The 21647-nt window shown below is 40.1% G+C and overlaps 1 protein-coding gene across 1 annotated transcript in view; it reads right to left on the bottom strand.

Annotated features, from left to right (window-relative positions):
- The window catches only part of FGF9 (fibroblast growth factor 9), a 42260-nt gene extending 21751 nt beyond the window's left edge, over positions 1–20509 (bottom strand). The window contains 4 exon segments of the mRNA XM_072611717.1: positions 6112–6215; positions 18594–18860; positions 19572–19672; positions 19674–20509. Of these exon segments, the coding sequence (XP_072467818.1) occupies positions 6112–6215; positions 18594–18860; positions 19572–19672; positions 19674–19714 (513 nt within the window). The 5' untranslated portion in view covers positions 19715–20509.
- Between the last annotated feature and the right edge of the window lie 1138 nt (positions 20510–21647).

The following is a 21647-nucleotide window of genomic DNA, read 5'->3' as shown; positions in this document are numbered from 1 at the left end:
AAATCATGTCTTTTAAGAATCATATCTAGTAAAAGTCAGATGTTCTGTTTGTTCTGTTTGGAAGTTAGTTCCATCTTGGGCCACCAGTGTTTCAAACATTCCACAATCTATAAGAAAATACATGACAACATAGCATGTAGAAACCTATGTGTGCATACAGTTCAGGGACAGGTCAAAAAACTCAACTAAGTAAAAGTTTCATTATAAATTAGACAAACTAGCAAATTATCTCTTTTTATAATTCAATTAAACATCAATTAAGCACCTACTATTGTGCCAGGCACTCTAGTAAGCACTGGGTTTATAAAAACAAAAAATTAAGTGATCCCTACCCCTCAGGGAGGCTTACATTTTTGCTAAAATGTGATTAGCAGGCATTTAAACCCTTTCATATTGTCAGTTAAAAAGTGCTCAATAGCACTTTTTAAATTATAGGAAATACTAACATCTGGCTACATTATGACACCAAATTTTCATAAGTAATAACTATTGACTCCCTCTGTGTTTTGGCAATATCCAAATATTGATTACTGATACCAAGAATGATTGGGCCACAACACCTGGCCTGACACTGTTTCTAAGAATAAAGATGCTAAATTTATGCTAATACCCTGGCTCACTTCCAACACATGCAAAGATATTAGCTTTCAAACATACCTTGCCTAATCCCTTCCACTAGTTGTAATGAAGTAAGATATTCTCTTTCCATTCTAAAAATGTTATATGCGCTAACCACAGCATGCTATTCAACATATTCAAGCCTAGAATTGTCCGTACCTATGGCTTTTTGTTTGCCTGTACCTGTGATTTCATCAGTTTGGGAAATTCCACCCAGCAATTCATTTCTAACTTACGGTGATAGAATTATGTTGCTGTTTGCATGCTTTCTTCCCCATTAGATCACCAAACTCCTTGAGGATTTTTCTACTTTTTTTATATCCCCAGCACTCAGGACAGTGTTTGGCACATAGTAGGTGCTTAATAAATGCTTGTTGACTTGAGCCACTGAGAGTTTAAGTGGGTTGCCTTTGATTACATAATTAGTATGTGTCAAGGCTGACCTATTATTCCATAATATTCAAATAGTGGAGGATAAACCTATCTGAAGGCACCTCTTAAGAAAGAAAAAGAAAAAGAATGATATCCATGAACAAAATAATCACCATATTTCTCACCTCCAAACTCTAGTGGAAGAACTGGTGTTCTCCACTAATACTCTGGGGAGTTGTTAGGCCACCAGTGCATTGGTCAGACTGCATCTAATATAAGGGTAAATTATGGGACAACAAGTCAAGTTTGGGAATATAAAGTTAATCCACAAACTCAGGTTACTTGTTTAAAATTGAACTGTCTGTCCTCAAAGAGTTAACTGGCTTTACAGAAGTAACTACTGTATTCCCAGGGATGGTGTGTTTACCTTGCCTCATCATGGAATCAGTCTTAATGCCAACGAGGTTTTTTTCCAATGTTTAGGGGTAGCCAGAAATTCTATTTTCTTCATGAATTTTATTTCTTTGAGCCTTATGCCATTTCACAAGAGGTCAAGACAAGTTTATTTTTCTTTAAACTACAACTTGAATGTCGTAGTCCCCTCAGCAAATCACTAGAATCTGTCTCCTCTTCCCTGTTACCATTGCTTTACCATGCACCTGGAGCACTGAAATTGCTTTGCATCAAGTCAGCCTCCTTTCACCCTCTTCACAAATACTCCTACCTCATAAACCTAGCATCCATCCTTCATATGACAGCCAGACTAACTCTTTCTATGCATAAATCTGGATTGTGCATGGATTTTAAACAGAATTCTGCTGCTCAAAAATCTTCATTGAACAAGCCATGGTATATGAATGTAACGGAATACTATCATGCTGTAAGAAATCATAGAAGGAATGGTTCCAGAAAAATCTGGGAAGACTGAAGTGATGCAAAATGAAGTGAGCAGAACCAGGAGAATATTTTATGCAATAACAAAATATTGTAACATAAAAACAACTTTGAAAAATTTGGGCACTTTCCAGTGCCACAGTTCCAGAAGATTCATGATGAAAGATGCCTCTCACCTCCAGATAAAGAGATGAGAGATTCAGAGTGCAGATTAAGACCTTTTTTTTGGCCATGGTCAAATGGTCATAGAGAATTTGTTTTATTTATAAACTCAAATGTTTGTAACAGGGTTTTTGTTTTTCTTGCTTTCTGGAGTGGCGGGAGAGGAGAGGAAGAGGAGCTGGGAGAACAAGGCATCTTTTTTCAGTAAAATAAAATTTAGTTTAAAAAATTTTCATTGGCTACCCATTGCCTACTGAATGAAGTTAAAAGTTAGCACATCTCTCACAATCTGATACCAACTTTCCTTTCAAGAGCAGCTAATGCTACTGCCTGCTATGAGCTCCGTGTTCCAACCAATTTCACCTACTCCCTACCCCCCAATCAAAGCTATATACCTTAAACACTTTCCCCTTCCCTCTTTACCTGGTGAATTCTTAAACGTCTTTTGAAGTATAATTAATATATCCCTTCCTCCAGTTTTCCTCAGCTGCTCCAATTCATTGCAACCATTCCCCTTTCAGTTTTCATATGGCCTTCTGCTTTGTGCATCTTTTATACGTGTCTCAAGTACGATTTTATATTATAGTTACCTATGTGTCACATCATCATACAAAACTATGAGGGCATCCTATCTAAACTTAGTATCTCTCCCAGGGCCTAGCATCACGTTCTGCTTAGTAAGCACTTACTACATTGGTTCATTGAATTGGATGTATTTGATCATTTTCTAGTTACTATTTCCTTTCTGTTGCTAACTTTCTCACAATCCAAATTTGATTTTTTGATCACTCTTCTAATTCTTTCTCCCCATTTCTGTAATGGGCTAGATGTTATACCATTACATAAAGAAACCCATGGTTCCCAGTAACAAAGTAAAGTGGATAATTCCCTCTTCCCTCTCCTATATTCTCTTTTTCATCTAGGTCAGGGGTTCTTAATATTTTGGGGTGTGTTCTGGACCCCTCTGGCAGTCTAATGAAACTGATGGACCTCTTTTCAGAACAAATTTTTAATTACATAAAATGAAATACATTCCCTTTGTAAAGAGAATAAATTATGCTGAAATGTAGTTATCAGAACTTTTGAAAAAAAACAATTCTTAGGCCTCAGATTAAGAATTCCTGATTTTGGTTTAAGTATAGACAAATGACAAAATAGACAAAAGTTTGCTATCTTTAGGAACTTAACCCACTTAGTCTCCCTCCTCCCCTCCCCCGAACTCTTGGCTCTATATTCAGGCTGCTAACAAAACTCTTTATACTGTATGTGTATGTGTATGTGTGTGTGTGTGTGTGTGTGTGTGTGTGTGTGTGTGTGTGTGCAGATTAAAGACCATCTTTTCCAATGGTATACTACAAGCAAGCTCATAAGATGCAGCAAATGAACATGAGAAAGAAAGGAGGATAATTCTGCCCTTGGACCCCTGACTACATGTTCTCAGGCCATGCCAACATAGGTACCTATGTATTTAATGCAGCACATGAATAAACTACTAAAAGATCCTAAATTTTAAAAGCTTTTTTATAGGAAAATTACAGTGGGAAAAATAGTCTGCTGCTTATTTTCTTCAGAACAGTCACTGAGATGGTATCATTCCCATCACCCCAAGAAGTAAGCATTTTTCTCAAGCAGAAAAGGAAGGGCCTCTTTCACCTCCTTTGGATTCTCCCCTTTGCCCAGATTTAAACATTAGTGAAGGGAACTGGCTACCTAGTCTCTGGCTACAGGAGTGTGGCATCCATAACTCACAGCTTGTTTACAGTAAATGGGCCTAGGAAGGCCAGTGAGAGTTCCCGTGAAACGCACCAGAACAGATTTCTCTTGACTCATCCCAACCACACACCCCTATGTGAGGCTGTATGGAGGCTCCATGCCTGAGCAGCTTTCCACTGTAGCCTTGTGGAAGAATTGGATAAAATCACTTCAACAAACCCAGAGAATGTCTGTCAAAAGCAAGGGAGTCCTCTTCAATCAAAATTATATCTGTAGTTCGAAATCTGTCAATTATTTAACCTAATAGACCATGAGCCCTAAAAACTGATGTTTTCCAAACTTTCAGCATCAGCTTAACACAGAGCTGAACAGTCATAAAACTGCTGACTCTTCCCTACAGCCAAGGGGTACAAATACAACTGAGGCTAAGGGGCACAATTGATAGAGTGTCAGACCTGGAGTCAGGAAGAATCATCCACCTGAGTTCAAATCTGACCCTCAGCCACTTACTAGTGGCATGACCCTGGGAAAGTCACTTAACCCTGTTTACCTCAATTTCCTCATCTGTAACATAAACTGGAGAAGATATTCCAGAATCTTTGCCAATAAAACCCCAAATGGGGTTATGAAGACTCAGGCATGACTGAAAAATGACTGAACCGCAACACAAATACAACCATAGACACAGAAATCACCACTGAGTTCTCATTTACTACAAATGGTTCCCCTTGAATGATTTCTACTTCAGATTAATACATCTTGCTAGAATTGGAGAAATTACAAAAGTAGAAAGGGCGATTAAAATGCCTAGCTATACTTAATAAGAAGACCCTTGCTCACCATGGAAAAAAGAACAGATATTTTACTAAGTAAAGCACTTATTTTTTTTATTATTGCAAAATTGAGAGGTGGTATGACATAATGTCTAAAAAGCTGAACTTGGAGTCAGGAAAACCTTGGACTGAAGGTCCACTTCAGACACATACTAGGTATGGACCTCTGACAAGTCACTTAACTTCTCGGCATCCCAAGCAACTCAGTAAGACTATAAGTTATACAATAGTTGCTATTCAGCATTGGTAGAGGAAGCTTCATCACTGCGCTCTCCCTACAATAGTAAAATAATAGTTCTAGACCAAACGTGACTTATTATTACCAAATCTGACCTATGCTACACCTCTGGTGAAGCTAATTCTTAATTTATACAAATTCTGGTTTTTAAAAAACAAACACACAACTTTAAGGCACATATATTAGCAAGGACATGTAAACTTCCAAAAAAATCAACTCAAATTTCTTTCCAAGACTGTAAAACACCTTATACCATTCCAAACAACATCTTAGTTTCAACTTAAACAGACCATGGTTTCCTATGATTTGGGGTTCTTGGGTCACATTTTTTCTAAGGTTTCCATCTCAATATATATTTGTTATCTTGTATATGATGATGAATGTAGAGATAGGAAAGTGGTATATTTATAAAGAGGTATCCCCAAATGCTATGTGAAAGTCATTTTCATTTCTTCTGATTTAGCTACACCAAGGATTTTCCTATCTAGGATTGTTAGATTGTTTTGTATTTTCAAAGTATTATTTGCTCTGATGAAAATTCTTACATTTCAGCTAAATCCTGATTAAATGTCCTTCATATATATGGCACAAAACTATGATTATGAATAAATATTTTAGCTAAAATTATATACTTTATTCATGCATGCAGAAAATATTGAAGACTTCCTGTTTTGCTAAGTCCTATGCTAAGAGCCTTGAAAGATACAAAAGACGTAGTTCCTGCCCTCTGTGAGTTTGTAATCTAAAAGGGAGGTTAAAACATGCAGCAAAAGTAATTATAATAATCTCAAATTCTTATTTAAGAGTGAGAATTATAGTAGATCTAAGGTCACCTTCCCTTTCCTGTTTGCATAATGAAAATTCCTTGTGGTTTGAAATTTGGTTTTAGACTTACTTTTTCATCCACACCCAGTTTTCACTGGGATGCTTGAGAATAGTGACTTTCAATACATTTTCCAAAAAATAAATAGCCTCCATTCAATTCTAGATGAAGAATTATTTCCATACTTGCAGATTTTCAGTGTAGAGAAATAGTGAATGTAGTGTGGTGCGTATTGCCTGAATTTAAGCATTTGCTTGGCATATATCACGTAAATTCAAAAATAATGTCTATTTACAATTAAATGGAATGTTTTCTACTTCATACATAAAAGTAAGCACTTTAACTCTTCTTCAGAATAAATATTTTGCCCATTTGGGGCTATTTTTAAATCTTAAGAAAATGTAGTGCAAGGTGATTAATACTAGCACACAATAGGCAATGTCTCTCAGAATACTTACTGATCCATACAGCTCTCCTTTCTCATTCATTCCGAGGTATAGTCCACTGTCCACGCCTCGAATGCTGACCAGACCTACTGCTATGCTGATAAATTCCAGAATACCTTTTAAAATAAAAGGAAAGAAAGAACAAGTCAGTGCATAAAAGATTTCCTCAGAAATGTATAGACTTTAAATGAGCAAGAAGTGGCATAAAATCTAAGTCATTATTTAGAAAAACATCTTCCAAAAGATAAAGGTTTTTTATTTTAATTTTTTGATTTTGATTTTAAAATAATAATACAAAAGAATTAGCTTTAACCAATTTTATAGTATGACAACCAAAAGATAAATCTTGAACATTTTCCCAAAATTTTAACCAAAATCTACAGTTAAATAACGTCACATAATTTATCAGCATCCTGAATTGTGCCAAAAACAACAAATTCCCTGAATAAAATACTAGAAATGTAGATGGATGCCCATGCCTATGAATGCTAATTGTCCTCTGAAATATTGGTCAAATAAACCCACAAAAGACATTTTCTAATTAACTAAAATATTATTCTATAGATGGAAAACTAAAACCATCAGGGAATGAAGTGTATATCTAGTCATATGGATCAAGGTTTGATTTCCCCTCAAAATGTTGTCTCATGTACCCACATAAACATAACAGAGATTATCTAGATCATTATTAGTCTCAGAGAAAAAACACCTAGTTCCCTAGCTCTGTTTTGCTAAAAATTTAACCTTTAAAATTGGAATATTCCTGTTTTATCTCAAATATTACTGCTTTTGGAAATTATTCACTTTTCTTCTTCATTTTTTCTGAAATTCAAAGAGGTATGTGGGCAAGTCAGATAACACCACATTCTATGCCCCCAAACAAGTAATTCTTTATTCAGATTCAATAAGCATTTATTAGGAACCTACATTGTTCTGGGCATTGGAAATTTTTTTAAAAATACATAAAACAGGTCCTACCTTCAAGGAATTTACTTTCTACTGGACAAAGTCCAGTATCTTTACAAATTAGCACTGAACATTGTCATTACCTTCCTTTACTGAAACTTGCTTCCCTACCACTATCCAATCTAAACACAGAGCTGGAATATTACTGTAACAAACCTGAATGACCTTTCTAATTGGCTAAAGGTGACTAGCTCACAATATCAATTGGGCAAGGCAAATATAGAAGTAATATAACTGTACTCATAATTTCCTCATTTATATAATTAAATCTACAATGCACCATTTAGAAATGATGCATTCTAGTGTAGCTCAGTGCTGAACAACTTATAAAAAGAAAACCTTCAATTATTTAAAATTTTAGTTACATTTAACAGTAAAAGAACTAAGTTTAACACTGCACTGTAGGCAGTCCCATGTGACTAATAAAAAAGCACTTACATGGATTTTTAAACAATTAATTTTGCATCTCTCACAAAATAGACTGTGTGGTAATCAATAACAGACATGGACCACATAAATCTAATAAAGCCTAGGATAAAACCCCAAGAGAAATTTTTGTATCAAAACAATGTAAAGATAAAACCTGTTTCTTCTGAGGAAGTATTTGTAATTCCTTTATGGTGTACACATTATTATAAATACTGAAAGGCTAGTATTTAGAGAGTATGTGTCTGCCAACATAGGTAGTATATAAGTACCATATAGATTAATGGAAATTGAACTACTGTGTGAGAAAAAATATATAAGAAATTATTTTTAAAATTATGTTTGTCATGTAATAAATTATGGATAGGAGGAGTACCTCATATAAAATCAGTTTATTGATTCCTGCTTACATCACAAAGATATTGTCAAATGAGGCAGTATCACCACATAGGAGATGCCATTGTATATAATGAGCACTCCTATTTTTCAATCCAAGCAATTATTCTTATTTTATTGAATTATCCATACACATACAAGGTGTGGAACCTAGATTTCTGAATTTCAAAGTAATAGAAATGCTACATCAAATGGCAAATATGTTTAGGGGTCTCATTCTGCCAAAGCTTTTTCAGCTAGTTAAAAAACACCACCAAATATAGCATATGCCACAACTAACATTCAACAACAGACTAAAGGTCTAAAACAACCCAGGGACGACTGTCTAATGTTCAGTTTTCATGGGAAATTTAAACAAAAGAATCTCCTTGTTTCATCTGAGAACCAATAATTCACTAGGTCACTCCAAAAGTACAGTTATGAAATCAAAAGTATGGTGATCATAGCCTGACATTATCTTATCCTTTAGGCTACATCAAACAGTAGCCAACTCTGTTTATTCAGTCTAACGCACACAACAACAATGTAAGTTGGGGCAAAAACAAAACAACAAAACCTGTCACCAATTTTGCCAAGACTATATGTCTGAAGACAGTTACAATGACCATTTGAGATAGGGCGAAGGAAGGAATAAACTCACATTATTATAGCACTTTAAACTTACAAAGTGTTTTCACATTCTGACTTGAGTTTCTCAACTGTTCTTCAATGTAGGAAAAGAAGGGCTTATCTCCATTTTATAAGCAAAGAAACTGAAACAATCTCATATAAAATAACTTTTAATGTTTTTATCACAAAAATTATTTAAAAGACCTGTTATGTTGTTACAGATTATCTATAACTCTGCCTTTAGCAGATATACTGTAACTATTCTTTTGCTGCTTTTAATTCAATTAATGGGCAGAGCTGAAAGAACAGAGGACCCTGGGAATCTGATAGAATGAGGAACTTACTCTATCCCTACTCCCTACCCCAGCAGTTTTTTTTTTTCTGGTTATTTGTTTTTTGGTTTTATTTGTTTACAGAGTATCAGTGATACATATAAAGGGAAGGCATTGCTATTCACTGAAAGATCCTGGGTATATGGCTACATTTATATTTTGACAGTTACTTACACAAACTTGATTAACATACATTATTCTAAAGTTTCTCCAAAAATAAAAACCATACTTTTTACTAGATTTACTTGTTAGATAAACTTAGTTATTGTATCTGGTAAATGAGTTATTTAATAGTATCAAAGCAAAGATAAAATATGTCTTCATAGTCCAGTCTAATCACCGGGGATCTTGAAATAAGTACTTCTTGACAAGCAGGAAAGTAAAAGGGCAGTTTATGAATAGTATGTGTGTTGAGTAACTAGTAATGAGCACCCACATGTTTAAGATTAGAATAGGGACATGAGTCCAAATACCCTATTCCAGCTCACTGGCCCAAACTAACATGTATAAATGCATTGTAAATCTTATTCTCCCTTAGAGCATAGTTATTTGTGTGCATGCCTCATTTCCTTCCATTAGATGGTAAACCCCTTCTGTATCACATCTACCCCTGACTCTCCAGCCCTGAACACAATACATTATACACATGTAGGTGTTTGTTGAATTGACCTGAAAAGAATCTCAGAATTTCCTAGTTGTAAGTGAAAGTGGCCATCGCTTGGCCATCAGTGGCCCCAATCCTTGCCTGAAAAAGGAATCTCTACTACCCCATACCCAACAAGTGGTCATATGACCTCTGCTTGGAGAAGTCTAATGAAGGGAAAACCATTACTTCCAGCTTTTTCCATCCTAAAGAGCTCTGACATTAGGAAGTTTTTCCTGACACTGAGACTCAATAGATTTGGACATTTTACAGTCCACATTATGCATAATTTTCAGTATCTTAATTCAGTTAGAATTTCCTTCAAATTTCAGAAATTAATAAGCAATATATTTTATTCAATATAAGGGAGGAAGTTTTATCATATTTACCTCTCTCCTAGCCTTTCTACCAACAATCACATTTTGCAATTGTGTAATTACTAATAAAGGGTCACGTAAATTCACCTCAGGAAAAAAGGTAAGGACATCTTTATGGGGAAGCAGAAAAACTACGTGTATTAAGAGAAATAAAAACTATTGCCAGATTCTCCCCCATATCCCTACTGGCAATGTTGCTGGGATAGGGGAAACAAGAGTTACAATGCAGATCCTACAGTACCCAAGCATGGTGAGATGGGCAGTTCTATCTCACACCTGGGTAGAAAAAGGGCATCCTCAAGCATTTGTACACAGCTTCTAACTCCACTGTCTCAGAAAATCAGACTCACTATGGAAAAGATGGGAGGCGGAGCTAATTCAAGAGTCTGTAAGACACACCAGGTGACTGACAGCTGGATTAAAGACATCCAAAGACAGGTAAAGCAGTCACTAAGCTACAATGCCTTGAGAAGTATAGTCTTTTCCAAAAGTTTATAAAATAATTTCTAGAGCAATTTGAAGTTCAGCTTAAGAAGGAATGGAAAGAAGTAGCTATCCACTACATTTTTCCCCTAGCTGGTGTTTTTCTGGCATCTTGAAGCTATCTACCATTGATATGAATGTGTTTTGAATGCCTACAAGCCCTTCAAAAAAAGCCAAATTCTTTTGTGACTACATTTTTCCATCCATAGTTATTGATTCTAACATTAAATAAAATGACTACTTTCCTAGAACTAGAAAATTACATCTTCATTGTGGGGAAATAACACAACCAAAATCTGTTGAACATGGAAAGACCTGAAATTTGGGACATTTGGTTTAGTTCAACACTTACTTGAAAGCTAAAAGTCTAGTCATTTGTCTACATCACTATTGTAAACCACCTTAGATAGCTAAGTGTGGATTATTGGGGGAGAGGGGGAAGTTGTAGAGATTCATTATAATGTCTTCTTTACTATTTCCACAATTTGCATTTTATCATTCAACAAATAATGATTGCTATCTTCAGAGAAAAACAAAACAGTCCCCATAACATTCAGGCATTCCTATTTCCTAGTATATCCAGGGCCTATGGGGGAATAAGGGAGGAGCAGACAAAGCTTATTACTGTCAGTAATGCAGTCTCAGAGTGCAGCAGTTGTACTGAGTGGATTTGCTTGTGACTCCCCACCCCACCCCCACATCCCAGAAGCTGCAAACATAAGTATAGTTTCAATGAAAAGAATAATCCTGGAAAGTAGAAGAAATGTTGAGAGGGGAGTTGGGTTTTTTTTTTTCCCTTTTTGCACTGAGAAGTATCTGATACTACTTTCTGAAGTTGTTTGGTTTTCTTTTGGGGAGGGGTCAAACTTAACAAACTTTTCTCCCTGCCATGTGAATTTTCTTGTACTAAGGATATTCTAAACATGCACCAAAACAGTGAGAAGCTAAGTCTTTCATGATCTAAATACCAACTACTCTTTATCCCACCCATGTCTCATCTGAAACCAGAAAACTGTTGTCATTTTTATATTTATTCCACTTTCCTGCTTCCTATACTTAAAATTCCTCAAATAAGGTGACTGAGAAGAAATACTGCTTCATAAAGAAAAGTACCCAAATACAATGAGAACAAACTGAAAATGAGGACAATGCTGCAGTGAATGTTTTGGTTTTGGGGGTTTTTTTTAAGTCTGTACATAGAAGGGCTCTTTTCTGGAAGTGTTATTTCAATTCACCACATCACAGGTTATGGTGTTATTAAGTTATTAGTGGTTAATAGGAATATAGGAATGGATATGTCATCCAATCCTTATAGCATTGGTTGTCTCCTATGCTTGGAATGCCCTCTGTCTGCACCTCTTAGAATTCCTGACTTATTTCAAAACTTTGCTCAAATACTGCCTTCTATAGCAGGACTTTCCAAATCCCCCTAGCTTCTAGAGCCTTCCCCTCTAAGTTTACTTTAAATATATTTTGTGTACATGTATGTTTCTTCTTCCACTCAAATATAAGCACCTGGAGAACCAGTACTATGTTTTTGCCTTTTTTTTGTAGCCTCAGAATTTAGCACAATGCCTAGCATATGGCAAGTGCAAAATAAAAACTTGTTAATTGACAGAAAGACTTGACAATTCTCACTTAGGAAAGGATTTTGACATTATCAATAACATTTTCTTCATTAACCAGACTATTTGACCTTAGTCAGGTAAGTTAACTCCTTTGTGTGTTGCTGTTAGTGTTAGACCAATTTTCCTCTATTTGGCAGAAAACTATTTTCCTCATTCCCATTGTTCATATAGAAGTAGAAGAAAAAAAAGGGTACTTATTTCAGCTTAGGTCCTGGGAACCTGACTTACCCTCTTTCTTGGTCTCAGTTTCCTCATCTATAAAATGGACAAGAAAATCTCTAAGATCTCTTCTGGCTCTAGCTAAGGAGGTGTCTTTTGTCTGGAAAAGTGATACTTAATAGGCAAAAATTTCTGTTCATAAAACAAAGGTTAAAAAGAGGTTAGAACTGTTCCCAAAGTTGAAATATTAAAGCTTGCTATCATATTGCACTATTTGTTCCCTGCCAAAACATCCATTTCCTTCTGTGTAGATATAGCCTTGATGTCCTATGATATGATGTCATATAACAAAGAATAGAATGCAGAAAAATGATGAGGCATTTCCCCTGTCCTCCACTATCCAACATACTCTATCTGGGACCCCATCACATGGTAGCCAAAGAAGTTCTATCATAACTAAAAGAGTTAAGAGTTTAGAGGTACACAGTAGTACGCGCCTAGAAGGTCCACTTGTACACTGAATGACACAGCTATGGCCTTTAATAGAGACCTCTGATCTGACGGAGCCCAAGATCAGTCCAGTTCTTGAGGCTGCTTCAGTGATTCAGGGTTGGCCTGAAGCATTCAGAATTCCCATACCTTGGTTTTCTCTTTTCTTCTCATCTTCCTCTATTGCCCCCTATTCCTTCCCTCACAGAGCTTCCCTCCCACTTTTCCAAGGCCAATCAGTCCCAGAGACTCTATTTTCTTCATTCAAACATTCATATCAATTAGACATTTACTGGAGTCATACCATATGCAAGGAGTTGGAGCCAATTAAGCAGATAGATAAGATATAGCCTATGTTGCAACAAAGTTTACAATCTGGAAACAGCTCTCATTTAATTTAAAAAAAAAACTTCACATTTCTAATATAGCTTATAGTATGCAAAATGCTTTCATTACAATAATCTTTTTAGTGGATAATATATTAATATTCCCATTTTTCAGTTGAGGAAATTGAGGTTCAGAGAGATTAATTTGTTCAAGCTCATAAACTGTGAGGCTAGAACTTGAACTCAGGTCAATTGGTCCATGGTTCTAGCTTAAGACATCCTGTCTCTTAGGGTAGGAAAGTTTATAGTTTTTTTTCCAAGCAAGTAGAGGACCTAGAGCTACTATGAACCATGCCAAACTTTCCTGGCTGAACCAAGATCAGCCCTTGGAAGAAGGATAAGGAGAAATCTTGTTGCATTCTTAATCAATATTTGGTAATCCTTATTAACATAGACACAAACGACTTCATGAAAAGATATTTGATGGAGAACCTTCAGCTTCCAGGCCCAATGTAGCCCTCTAGGTCCTCCTGTGTCCCTTCAGTTAAAGGGTCACATGGGGCCTCAAGGCCAAAGGTTCCCCACCCCTGTGCATGAAAATAATAACCGACATCAAATATGATAATTCAGGCTATTGTAAAAAGATATGTTTTAAACTACTCTAGGAAGTAAAGTATAATGTTCTTGCCCACAAAGCTCATTTATTTCCAAGGGAATTCCATACATCAGGTCTACAGAATAAATGGCTGACAAATCATAGAACATATTGTAAGTCAGAAATGGTAGCTAAAGCAAGTGCTACAATTTATTCATGATAATAGAGAATCAGAAGCAAATCATAAGAACAGTTCCTAAACATGCTGCATCTAGCTAGGAAGTTACTGAACCGCCAGACATATGGAACTTGGGGAAACAGGGCAGAATACAGGAGGGGAATGTAATATTTTCCACCTTCTCCTAAAAACTGTAATGCCCATTGAATTTATCCTCTTCACCCTGAAACAACCTTCATTTAATATATTGTCCTTGATGCTGACAATGGTGCCTTTCTAACTGGTGTTCCAACGCTTCTTTACCTCCATTACGTTAGCTGACATAACAGTAGCAGTAGGTACAACAATCCCTCCTAAAAGGTTAGTACCTAACTTGTTTCAGCCTCAGTTGGGTCTCTAGACATTCTGAAGGCTAGATAGCAGGTAAGGACTAAAATTCACTTTGGGGATTGCTTTGCACTTGTCTTAACAATTATTTCTCAATATTTTTTCTTCTGCACTGTGCAAGATTCCAGTATTTTTTTTTAAATAATATAAAAGCCCCCTTCTCCCCAGGGCATGAATCAAAAGTAAAATGTCAAGTTCCTTATCTATATTTCTAATCTCTCACCCCATCCCCAACATACACAAAAAGACACACATACCAAAAAGAAAAACTCAGTCCTCCAGGCCCCACCCAATTTAAACCCCACTGCTGTCACAGCAGTAGCTTCTGCCAGGATTAGTGTCCCCTGCACTGCTGCTGCTGTGTCACCACCAGGCTTGCCAGCAGAAGCAGCAGTCCCCTGCAGCTGTGTGGAGGCAGCTTTTTTTTTCTCGAGGTTTCCTCCTCCCTGGTCTGGAGATACAGTTGAAGTGAAAAATGTACCTTCTATTTTTTGTGAAGGAACTTTCCCCTTATTCTCCCCCACAAACTCTTTTCTGGAGCATCCAAGAGAAACTGAGAATAAAGACCAAGTCCTCTAAAAAGGATGAGAGGGGAAAGTGGAGAAGGTCCCCGAGGATTCAGATGTGGGGGTGGAGTAAGGAGAGTAAGGAGGCGGGTAAGCTAGGAGGTTCGAGGTGTGAGAAACTGCGGTAGAATCTCTATCCTCTCACTCCACCCCCTTCAGTCAGGTCCTCTTTCTCACTCCAGCAAGGGAAGCGCCTGTCACATGGAGGGGAAGAAGACTCTGCCCAAGGCTCTCTGCAGAGAGTTGCTATTATTGGGATATGCAGCAGCAGCAGCATGAGACAGCGGCAGGGCTCCTGTCACCCAGGAGTGCAATTCCTCTCAGAAACCTAACCCGATGAAAGGTTTGAGATTTAAATAACCCGCATTGGCTTTCCCCCAGCACACAGACATCTATTCAATTCATTTGAAAGGAGTGAATGTGAAAGGGTCGGACACTAAAGAGGAAGGTGACTGCACCTAGTCTGAGGTATCTAAGAAATGCACAATCCTCCCAGGAGGGCCAACCATCCTTCCTATCCCTATCACCACCACCACTACCCCCATCCTGCCTGGGGTGGGGGAGGAAGACCCGCAAAGGCTGCCTACTTGTCTCTCCAGTCCTCTTCCACCCCAAGGCAACCAGCAGTGGTCCCGGCCTCCTTGCAGCCCCCACCCCCACCACTTCTCAACCCCATGATTTCAGGTTCGACTCTGGATGATCGGTTCTCTCTCTTCCCTTCGATGTGGCCATCCACCCTGACAGCACAAACAGACAAATCTTAGGAAGAAGAGGTCACCTCTTGGGCGAAGCGTTTCTCCTGGGTCTTTTTTTTTTAAAATGCTGTGCCTGCAGTACTCTTCTGCTGACGCAAGACACACGCCTCTCTCCTCTCCTCCCCATCTCAGTGTCCCCTGCACCCCCACCCAGCACCCCGTTAGAGAGTACTGAACTGACAATGACTCCATAGTGCCTGGCAAATACCCTACATTGCGATCTCTCTCTCTCTCTCTCTCTCTCTCTCTCTCTCTCTCTCTCTCTCTCTCTCTCTCTCTCTCTCTCTCTCTCTCTCTCATCTCACACACACACACACACACACACACACACACACACACACACACCACACACGCACACACACACACACGCAACACACACTCGCACACGCACACTCACACGCGCTCGAGAGGAGTAGGGCACTAGTGCTTCAAGGGTAGTGGAAGGGATGACAGCGTTTGGAGCAAATCATCTTTCACCGAGCTGAGACTGAATTGTACTAGAGGTGGGGTGCGGGGTTTTCCGAAAGACTTCTCCACCTTCTGCATTATCAAGACAGACTGGCTAACATGCACACAATAAAACCTGCACTGCCCAACGAAACTGGGTGGCATTAAAGGCCATCTCCCGTTCCACGGGGATCATTCTACTACAGGAGGTTGGGGGGGGGGGGGGCGACACTGAGGCAGAGGTGGGTGGTCAAGGAAGGACAGAGAAAAAGCTTAAACTAACTCCAGGTCTCCTAGGCTTTACACACTGGAAAAACTAAGACGAGTTGCAATCCCAGAAAGGGTTTTGACTTTTGCATCCCCACATCTCCATGCACCTTATCCAGTTCCCTTTGTCCACCTCTGCCCAACCCCAGCTCCCCTCTTCACACCCCTCCTCCGAGCCCCAGGTCCGTGCACCGCGGCAAAAAGGACCCAGCGCAAGGCTCCCTGAACAGGCAGACAGGACCCCTTAAATATGCTTCAAGCCCTTCAGAAAGAGGTGAAAGGGACCTGGCGAGGGTTAGGGGAGGAAGGGAGGAGGGTCCCCCAAACTCTGGTATGTAGAGCCTACAGTTAGAGAATCAACCATTCCTCTAATGTGGATGACACAAAAGAGAATGCAAAGCTGCCACTAAAAGTTTAGCAAAAAAAAAAAAAAAAGCATGAGCTTAGCCCAATGCGGCTAGAAATCTTTTAAAAATAGATGCTTCAAATATGCGGTCACTACGGTACTAGACGGGAGCAGCTGATGGTACTCTGAACACAGGGAGAAAAGTGGAGTGGGAGAGGAGCGTGTTTAGGACCCCGCGGAAGTCCTCGCTGCTGCTGCTGGCTGGTGCTGCCTCCAATGCCGTAGCGGTGCCGGTAAGTGTGCGAGCGCCAGCGCCGCGGCCCCGCGCGGCGGCAGCCGTGCGCAGAGCAGGCACCTGCTAGGGACAACTTGAACCCCACGGCGAGGGGTTCCCGGCCACGCCAGCTATGTCTCACCTCCTCCGTGGCTAACTGCAGCTTTTGATCTCCTTGCCAAGCGCTTCCGAACCCACGGAAAAGGAAGCAGCTTAGGTCCCTAGAGGCAGGCAGCTGCTCACGCACAGCGCGCAGACAGACACACACACACACGCACACACGCATCCCACTCCCAGAGATTGTAGTATTAAGCTGTAAGCAAGGTGGCAACCCCTGAAGACATACATCAATGTCTCCGCAAAGTTTATTCTCCACTCTGCAGCATCCAATAGCTGCATTTTTTGAGCTGAGAAAGCTGTTTTCAACTGAATAGTCCAAAAGATATTTTTGCAAAGCAAGGAGCTACAATTCTAAATTATTGATGGTGCTTCCCTGGACGGGGGCGGGGGAGGGGGGGGGCAGGGGGAGAAGGAGGGACCATGTGTCTCGAGACTCAGAAAATTTCTGGCAAAAGCGGCTGAAGAACATCCTGGTGGAGCCTTTTACACCGGTGAATATTCACCTGGCAGGCTCTGAACTTTTCATAATGAGCCCTCTGGCTATCATCCGTCACAAGACTGGCATCATCTACAGCCCAAGATGCAATAACGTATAGTTAAGAGCTTGTTCAACATCTGGATGCGGGGGGGGGGGGGGGGGGGGCAGTTTCGGATCACCGCAGGACTTTCTTTTTACGACCTAGTTTAAGTACTGTCAGGTGGGTTCACTCAGAAGTTAACTCCTTCTAACAACCTGGTTGCCCAAACTGGCGCTTACTTTGTATTTAAGAGACGAGGGGGGAAAAATAATTGGGGACACACACACACACACACACACACACACAGATTCAGTTATTTCAAATCATCTTGTTAGGGTCTTTAAGGTTGCACCAACAGCAGCTCCAGGCCTATTTGACACGTGTGTGCCTGTGTGTGTGCAGGCACTTAAAAGTGGATGAAGCCACGAGACCTCCAGTCTGCAACCCTCTATGCTGAGTCACAAATAGCGTCCTCTGGAAATGAAATTTTCGGAATGCTCTTTAAAATTAGCTCACAGCTTTACACTTACACACACACACACTTTTTTTCTGCATTTTATGATAATTAAAGCGTATGGATCTTAAGTTGATACCTGCAAGCACAAACATTTTTTATCTAATCCTATGCCCTCCAGAAGTAATTTTCCCCGCATGCCTCTGACTCCATCACACTTTGGAGTTAAAATATGACTTAAGTCCCTTATCCCCACAGGCCATTCAGTCGGACCTTACAATAGGAATAAACAATACAGTAGATTTGCAGTTCAAGCAGTTTACTTAAATGAGCATTAATTAAAAAAAAAACTCTTATTTTTGGTACAGGATGATGACCACTCCCTTCAGGAAACTGAATGTATTTTTCAGTTTTTAGTGGTTAATCATTAAAACCTAGTAATTCTGGAATTAGTCAGTTCAACAGAAACTTCCTAAGCACGACCTTCCCATAGATCTGATCCCAAAAGAATTAGGATCTTGTTTCATATCCCGCCTCCTCTCCCCTCCAAAAAAAATTGTTTGAATTGCAGCTGTACCAGCTGTAGACCTGCAATTCCGGAGGCATTTTCTTCTTAGTTGGCAAAGAAAAATTTTTTTTTCAAAAACCTTCATTCTAATCCCTTCCCAGCCTCCAACACCGCCACCACCTTTTTGTTAGTTATAACCAGATCATTTCATCACATGATCACTAAAGGGTTAATTGTATACCTACCAAATCTGCTGTGGTCTTGCCTGGTTCCCTGGATAGTACCATTGGGGAAGATTTCTAAATGAAATCCAGTCCTGCAGTATAGCTGCCTCCGCCTGAGAATCCCCTTTAAATGATCCAAGTCCGTGACTGCAGGCCCCCTGGGCAGCCCCCCTGCTTCGGACTGACCCAGGTGGTCACTTAACAAAACCGGGCTATCCACCGGCAAAACGGGCACATTCCCAAAAGGTACTGCTGCATCCTGCACACCGAAATAGTTCCCAACTTCACCTAAGGGAGCCATCAGAAGATTCTGCTTTTAGAGAACAAGAATAAACAATAATGATGGTGTCAAACCCGGGAGATATTAGGCGAGGTATATCCAACTCCCCTCCCTTACTGCAGTTACAGAGAGAAAAATGTTCTTTTCTTCAATCCATTAAATGCATAAATAAAAGTAATATGCTGTTTTCACTGGCACAGGTTCAAGGTCAAACCACTGATAGTCTAAGAAACCACCACTTTATACTCACACACTGACATATTTATAAACATATATATATGTATTTCTATAGATCCCCAGCGGTTAGCAGGCAGTAAGGTCTTCATCCCATCCGACCGTAATAAGGAAAAAAATCCGTAGTTTCTCCATTTGGTTTGAGATCAGAATGACCATAGCAACTTAAATACCTAGGCGTTATTATAGGGATTTTTAAGATGCACAGGCTACGTCAGAATTTATGGATCCTGACTCCAGGAAGGCATGCGCTGTTTTTACTCTCTAACAGACTCTGCAGACATCAGCATGAATCCTTCAAGGGGAAAAAAATCTCACGTTGTAGGCTGAGATAAATCCTCCCCTCCCACCCCCTCCCAAAAAAAAAAAAGGAAGAAAAAAAACTTTTGACGTCCAAATCTATTATCCGGAATTCTCCAGCGGGTCAGAAGATGTCCATTGGCTTATAATTATTGACGACCAACAAGCAAATGAGGAAAACGTACGAGTGCCTGTATGCTTTCTTGGCTGGCGTGAAACAGGTGTTGCTTCTGCAGGGCTCCCAGTGAAATGCTGAACTCCAGCACTGAGCTGCGGCTCTTGACTGTATATCTCCATCCAGCACGCAGAGTGGCGCAGGAAGAGGCATTGGGCTGGGTTTAAGGTAGTCCTGACTGCTTCTGGGAGCATTCTCCAAGGTCCTAGCGCTCACCCGTACCTGCTGCAATACAGAGATTCAGTTCTCTCTCTGGGCTCTAGTGGAGTAGTCTTTACCGCTGCTCTGCGGCAGAGCAAACATTTCAAGAGCTCGGAACTTCTTCTGGGATGAGGAACACTTGCGAAAAAGCGAGAGAGAGGCAGGAGGCAGTGCAATGCTATTGGAATCACAAGTGCTTTGGCCGGAAGGTTTCTTGCTTGGATTAGCAGGCTGCAGAAATCCTCTCCCCTAATAACATAAACCGCAGGTTCATGCCTGCACTACAAAGTTAATTTTCGGGTGGAATTTATAATTCTTAGTATGGTATTATAATTGTAAAACAGGATTTAAATATTAGTAGTAGTTTGGGGGACCGAGAGGGACTAATCTCACAAGTATGGACACAATCCCCAATTTCTCTTCTAATCTTATTCAGTTGCTTATCCTAAAGAATTGCAAGCAGGTACTTAGTGACAGATCTCAGACCCTGTTTATATTCTCTGTATTCTCCATATTCTCTCTCTCTCTCTCTCTCTCTCTCTCTCTCTCTCTCTCTCTCTCTCTCTCTCTCTCTCTCTCTCACACACACACACACACACACACACACACACACACACACACACGAGATCATATTTGATTGCCATTTCTGCGGCTCCGGTGCTTCGGCCACCAACTTTTGCAGCAACGCCTGCAAACAGTCCTATAGGAGAGGCGCTAGCGAATTGCTGCTGGTCCAAGAGTTCAACTCTCACCCTAGAGGGCACTTTGGGGAAAAAGATCAGCATTGTCTCTTACCTCCCTCAAACCACGCCATTAAGACCAATTGTGTTCATCCCGACCCCTAGGAAGGTTCCCTGAGTCTTGGGAGGGTAGGAGGTCGACGGGCGGAGAGGGGTGGAAAGACGTGGCGGATGGGGCTTTAGTGTCCTTGCAAAAATATCTAACTAAAAACAGAAAAGAAAGCTGGACTTTTTTTTAACAGTCCTCAGAAGCAGAATCCCCAGCGGAACTGGACATAGCTTCTTCCATCTAATCTCTCCAATGGAAACTGCACATTGAAACCTTTCTATAAACTGGGACTTTGAACAAGTTTCTGATAGCAACCAGCAGTGTACACAGGGCACAACCCAAGCGCGGAACAAAGAAATCCGCAGATAGCAGCCGCCGATCAGAAAGCACACAGCCCAGTGCAAGAGTGCAGTCATACTAGACACATTCACTGATGCGGTCACAGTAAACACTTTATCTAGCCTGCTTTTGCTTATTTCACTGCAACTCCCAGGAATAACTACTCCATAAATATCCTCTCTCTCTCTCTCTCTCTCTCTCTCTCTCTCTCTCTCTCTCTCTCTCTCTCTCTCTCTCTCTCTCTCTCTCTCTCTCTCTCTCTCTCTCTCTCTCTCTCTCTCCCCCTTCCTTCCCTCTACTCCTCCTCCCTCCCATTCTTCTCTCCCGCCCCCTTTCTCTCTTCTTTGTTCACAACCCTTGAACACCGGCAATCTCTTCCGAGTCTCAGCAAAGAAACTGAAAGTTCTCCAGACTTTCGCGAAATCACCACAGACTGCCAAACTCAGGACTGCGGGGCGTTCAGCCGAGAAAGGAAAAGCCAACTGCGCCTACTGGGCAAAACAAAACAAAAACACTCGGGGGGGGGTCGGGGGGGGGGGGGCTGGAGAGAGAAGGAGGAAGGACATGGGGGTAGGAGGAAAAGAGAGAAGAGAGAGAGACAGAGAGAGAGAGACAGAGAGAGAGAGACAGAGAGAGAGAGAGTGTGTTCTTGCAGGAGAGGAATTTGATTCCATCTTACTACAGCCCCCAAAAGCTGGGGACAGGAAGATGTCCTGATGTTCCAGTGACACGCAATTTTTGCTAGAAGATAGGAGCA

Source organism: Notamacropus eugenii, chromosome 5 (genome assembly GCF_028372415.1).
Source record: "Notamacropus eugenii isolate mMacEug1 chromosome 5, mMacEug1.pri_v2, whole genome shotgun sequence".
Classification (NCBI taxonomy): Eukaryota; Metazoa; Chordata; class Mammalia; order Diprotodontia; family Macropodidae; genus Notamacropus; species Notamacropus eugenii.
This window is presented reverse-complemented; position numbering and strand designations above follow the sequence as displayed.